General features: G+C 29.4%; 1 protein-coding gene across 1 annotated transcript; it reads right to left on the minus strand.

Annotated features, from left to right (window-relative positions):
• Positions 1-10: 10 nt before the first annotated feature.
• On the minus strand, positions 11-2,144 carry LOC18035433 (pentatricopeptide repeat-containing protein At2g27610). Its single transcript, XM_006424205.2, has one exon. It carries the CDS (start codon positions 2,075-2,077, stop codon positions 20-22), a length of 2,058 nt encoding a protein of 685 aa, XP_006424268.2. The 5' UTR covers positions 2,078-2,144; the 3' UTR covers positions 11-19.
• Positions 2,145-5,725: the final 3,581 nt, after the last annotated feature.

The following is a 5,725-nucleotide window of genomic DNA, read 5'->3' on the forward strand; positions in this document are numbered from 1 at the left end:
CCCTGCAAGTTTCCCAGATCTATATTACGGTGAACACGGCAGGCAGCAAGACAGTTCGCCACACAGTTGCACTAGCAGCAAATGGCATTCTGTTGATGATATCCATGGCTTTTTCAAGCATTCCAGCTCGGCTATATAAATCAACCATGCAAGAATAGTGCTCCATTGTTGGATAAATGTGGTGCTCATTTACCATGATATCAAAGTACTGTTGACCTTCATCTACTAAACCAGCATGAGTGCAGGCAGTAATGACACCAATGAATGTTATACCATCAAATTCCAAGTCTTGTCTTCTCATTTCTTTAAAAACCTCAAGAGCTTTCTTTGTGTGACCATGCTGTGCATATCCACAGATCATCGAGTTCCATGAAACCAAATCTCTTTTCCTTTGCCTCTTAAAAACTTCACTTGCACTCTCAATATTCCCTTTCTTTGAATACATGGTAACAAGAGCGCTGCTGACACATAAAGCATTATTCAATTTTGCTTTAATTGAGCATGCATGAAATTGTTTGCCCTGTTCAACTGCTGCTGATGGTGCAGTACAGGCATTTATGACACTAGAAAAAGTAAACTCATTGGGTTTAACCCCCTCACTTGTCAACTGTCTGTATATCTTGACAGCCCCTTCAGTGTCTCCTATTTGAGCATATCCAGCAAGCATCGCTGACCATGCTACAATGTCCTTCTCATCAATGAGTTCAAAAACTTTAGCAGCTTCATCCAGTATTCCTTTCTTAACATAAGCATTTAAAAGTGCAGTTCCAACTGAAAATGACTTCTCATAATTAGTTTTGATGATGTGTGCATGTACTTGGAAAGGAGAAACAGCAGGCTGTGCCGTAAGAATTATGGAATAAGTAAAACCATTTGGTCTAACACCTTCCCTGGTCATTTGGCAAAAAAAATTCACTGCTAGATCTATTGCACCATTCTGCAAATGACCGCTAATCATGGCGGTCCATGATACCACATCTTTCATTTCACGCATCATAGAGAATATTTTACTGGCATCTTCCATTTTACCACACTTACTGTAAGCAACCATGAGTCCTGTTCTAATGTTGTGATCAAAATCTATCCCATTCTTTAAAACCTGAGAATGTAGCTGACGTGCAAGCCTCAGTTCTTTAGTAGTAGCACATAACTTTATAACAGAAACAAAAGTTGACCTTGTGAGCTCTGCACCTGCAAGTCCCATATTGTTGAATGTTTCAAAAGCTTCCATATGAAGCTCATTGGTAACGTAACCTGCAACCATGCTATTCCAAGTGATTGAATCCCTGTCCTCCATGCCATCAAAAACAGCCCTAGCATCCCTAACCATCTTTGATTTCAAGTACATACTAATCAAAGCATTGCACACAGATGTCACCACCTCACCCCCATTCTTTATAACCATGGTATGAACTTGAACCGCCGTCGCAACTATTCCTTCATCAGCTAAAACTCCAAGAACAGTTGAAAATGTAAACGAATTAGGCTTAATACCCTCAACTTGCATCCTATGAAACAGCTCCAACACTCTATCATTCATTTTATTACGTGCATAACCACTTAACAATGAAGTCCAAGAAACCACATTACTCTCATTCATATCATCAAAAACTCTCCTTCCATCTTCCACATTGTTAGTCCTCATATATAAATCAACAAGAGAAGTGCTAACATTAACATCCCTAGCAAAACCAGACTTTACGCACTCACAATGTACTTGTCTACCAAAAACATGATCAAACAAGCATCCACATGTCTTCAACACTGAAGACAGAGTTGACCCAAAAAGGGGCAAACCCAAGCGGCGGATACCCAAGAATAGATTAAGAGCTTCCTGGTGGAGACTATCGCGACAGTACTCAAAAAGTAGGCGATTGTATTCTACAAAGTTTCTTTGAGGACTTCTATCGAACAGGCTCTGGTCTTTCCTCGAGGCGGAGAATTCCAGCTCTCCTGCGAAGGTTTGTCCACTTAAGGCAATGGCGTGTAACTTTGAGTAAAATGGGCTTCTGAGGCTCTTGGGAGGTTGCTTAGTTTGAGGATTTATAAGGGATTTTAAAGCGGGGCTCAGAGTCATGCTCTCTGTTTGTCCCAGCGTTTGATTACTTGTTTCTAAAGAAAGGGAGAAGACCTGTAAGTTTTGAGGGGGAAAAGGTTAAAAATAAAATAAAATAACTTGTCAGAGACGTTAGAATTTTAATTTTTTAATAAACATATCAAAAAGTTAATAATTGTAAAAAAAATCAATAAGTTTTAAAGTTTTTTTTTAAACTCCATGCTACAACCAGGCAACACTTAGTACTTCAATTTTTTTGAAGTTTTTCATTTATATTTATAGCAAATATAGTACTAAGTTGTTCAACAATTTTTTCTGTTATCTCTAATTGAATCTCTAACTTGTATAATCTTATATCTATTGAGTTTTTATTCATTATATTAATAATCTCTTCCTTTAATATATCCAGATCTTCAATGTTGAAATCTTTTATTAATTATTTAACTTTATAAATTCTTTATTCATTTGATCTCCTAACTCTTTAATTTGTTTTATATTTTGTTAATTGAAATTATTAGTTTCTAATATTTTGTTTGCACTTTCTATATCCTTTATAAATAAATTTGGGTATCCTAATTTCTTTAATAAATATAGTGAAATTCAATTTAATTGATTATTTCCCCACATGTCTGAATAATTGATTAGATCAACAGGATGAAATTTTCCATATGAAAGTCCTTTGCCTACAGCTAGAATGTGGTAACTTATTGATTTCTATATTTTGTGAAATTATTAGACGTTGTGGTAATTTGTTCATTGTACCATCTTTCTAATAATCTTTTGGATTCATAAGACATTTATGACATATAATATCTCTTATAATTTAGGACACTAAATTTAGATGACAAAATCTATGTGAAAGTATTTGATAATATGTATTTTGGATAGAAAAACTAATAGAGACAATAAATTATAAATGCAAGTGCACATATATATTAAGAATTTGAAGATCTTGATTAATATGATAATCATTTAAATCTTTAAAAAAATATAGTAAAAACTTTAAAAAGTTTTTAAAATAGATGTAGAAGAGATGAACAACAAACCCATTTAGTTATACAAAATCAATGAGTACATATTTGAAAATATAAGTAAATATGTGATTAAGAATGAAATTTTCTATAAATTGCTATTACACATGTGCCTCCTTTTACGTTAAAATTGTTTTCATCCATTGAATTTAAGAAACATCAAAAACATTGACCCAGATCTATTGGTTGTTTGTTGCAGTGTTTGTAACATAAGCGCTACCCGAATTACATTCCTTATATTTTGTCATGTCATTTTTTGTAATCCAGTTTAACATGAAAACCATATATAAAATTGAAAATTAAATTTTTTATTTATTAATTTACTTAAGTACATAACATCATGTTGAACATCTAAGAACAAATAATAATAATGTTAGCATATTTAATTTTCTTCTAAGTTAATTCACTTATTTAAAACATACCATAATACTAAATTAATCTTATCTTATCCAATTCAATCCAATCCGGCATATCAGGCCTGTAATATAATATTTATAACTTTCTCCCCTAAATTAACTGCATCTTCATTCAATTGAAACCACAATCGTACAATGTAGTACAACTATACGGTAGGAGTATAATAAATATATAGAATATCTATTTACTAAAACACCATAATAGTAGATAATCGACTAAACTACCACTACACGTTGATGAACAAGAAAATAGAACACAAGAGATATCTATATTCTATTAATACACAGAGGGTGTGTTTGACACGTTGTATTGTATTATGTTACATTGTATTATTTTAATGTAAGTATATTGTATTAGTTGTATTGCATTAGCACTGTATTATAATAATTTTGTATAATGTTTGATATTATACCGTAATGTATTAATTTTTAGTTATATTATATTTGATACAATCCTGGAGTTTGAATTTATGAAATTAAAAGGCTATGAATGGTTTTTATTTATGTTGTAATATTATTTAAAGGTTATTTGATTGAATTATTTGTTTCGGTTTTTATTTCAGAGGTTATATATTTAGAAAATGCTAAAAAATAAATGTTATGCTATAAAAAATTTAAGGTCATAAGCTTCGATTTTTATGAAGAATTATGATATTATTTATACTAAAAAATTGTTAAATTTAAGAATTTTATATTTAGTATTTTTCTAAGTACTAATAAATATTATTTTTTAAATATATAATTTAAATTAATCACAAAAATTAATACAGTGCAGTGCATCACCAAATATAGTACAGTGCAGCAGTGCTAATGCAATAAAGTGCTAATTCTTAAATTTAACAATTTTTTATATAAATAATATCATAATTCTTCATAAAAATTGAAACTTATGACCTTAATTTTTCGATAGCATAACATTTTTTTTTATCATTTTCTAAATATAAAACATTTGAAATAAAAATCGAAGCAAATAATTCAATTGAATAACCTTTAAATAATATCACAACATAAATAAAAACCAGTCATAGTTTAATTTCATAAATTCAAACTCCAGGATTGCTTAATCTATAAATTTAAAATGTTTTTGAGCTTTGACAGCCAACTGCATTAACAAAGATTCCATGACGAGCAACTGAGTTAGAGAGATACCAAACATGGAAGGGAAAAAACAAAAGAAGAGACAAATGATATCTCAATTTTCTTTTTCAGATTGTTCTTAATAGTAAATTTGTTCTAATATTAATTTAATAAATGAAATTTTTAAATTAAAAATGTGGTTTGAAAATAATTTAAAATTTTTTAATTCTGTCCTAACCATAAACTGACTAAATAAAAAAACTAATATAAAAATGATTTTACTACCAATCGAATTCAAAATTAAATAAGATTTACATAAATTATTTTTTTAAATAAAGATAGAAAATACATTCAAAGTTTCAAAATGTAACATACCAAAAAGAAGAAATCTCATTTGTTTAGATCAGTACATGAAAATTAACTGCTTAGGAAGCTATATTTGTTTATTTAATTATTTTTTATTTTATATTATTATCGGATAAGATATAATATGGTGTTAATATAACTATATTTTAACTTATTTATTTATTAGTAAGTACTATTGCCATATTTATAAGTTTAATTTTTTTAATTAAATAAATATTTTTTTATTTTTTATGAATTCGCGGACTTTTATGGATTTATAGAAGTAAATTCATATCCAATCCACTAACTGCGGATTTTTAAATTTTCAATCTAATCCAATCTACCAATTCACGAATCAAATTTCTACCAATCAGACATGATATTGTAATACTTTAATACTATGAGGAGTGTTAATACCATCTAATGAGGGCCACTAAACATGTCCAAAAAGCATAATAAAATTAGAGATATGAATTAATAGGAATATAATAATATTTCTAAAAGATAACCACACATTAAAAAATAATACCAATAACAAATTCTATAACCTGTAAATTTGACTCTAGGCAGAGGAGAATCATAAACCATATAGATTGAAGACTTAAGTGGAGCATAATTTACAAACAAAGTGAAATATACAATAAGAACAAACAAAAACTTCATTAGAGACTCTTTCCAGGGAAAAAAGAGAGAGACAATTAACTTGTTTTAAGCATTAAGATTTGTAACTTTATCACTTCATTAAAATTTGAGTAAGTTATATTACACAATTGCTACAGAATTTCTATTTTAAAGTTCAA

Source organism: Citrus clementina, unplaced genomic scaffold (genome assembly GCF_000493195.1).
Source record: "Citrus clementina cultivar Clemenules unplaced genomic scaffold, Citrus_clementina_v1.0 scaffold_8, whole genome shotgun sequence".
Lineage (NCBI taxonomy): Eukaryota > Viridiplantae > Streptophyta > Magnoliopsida > Sapindales > Rutaceae > Citrus > Citrus x clementina.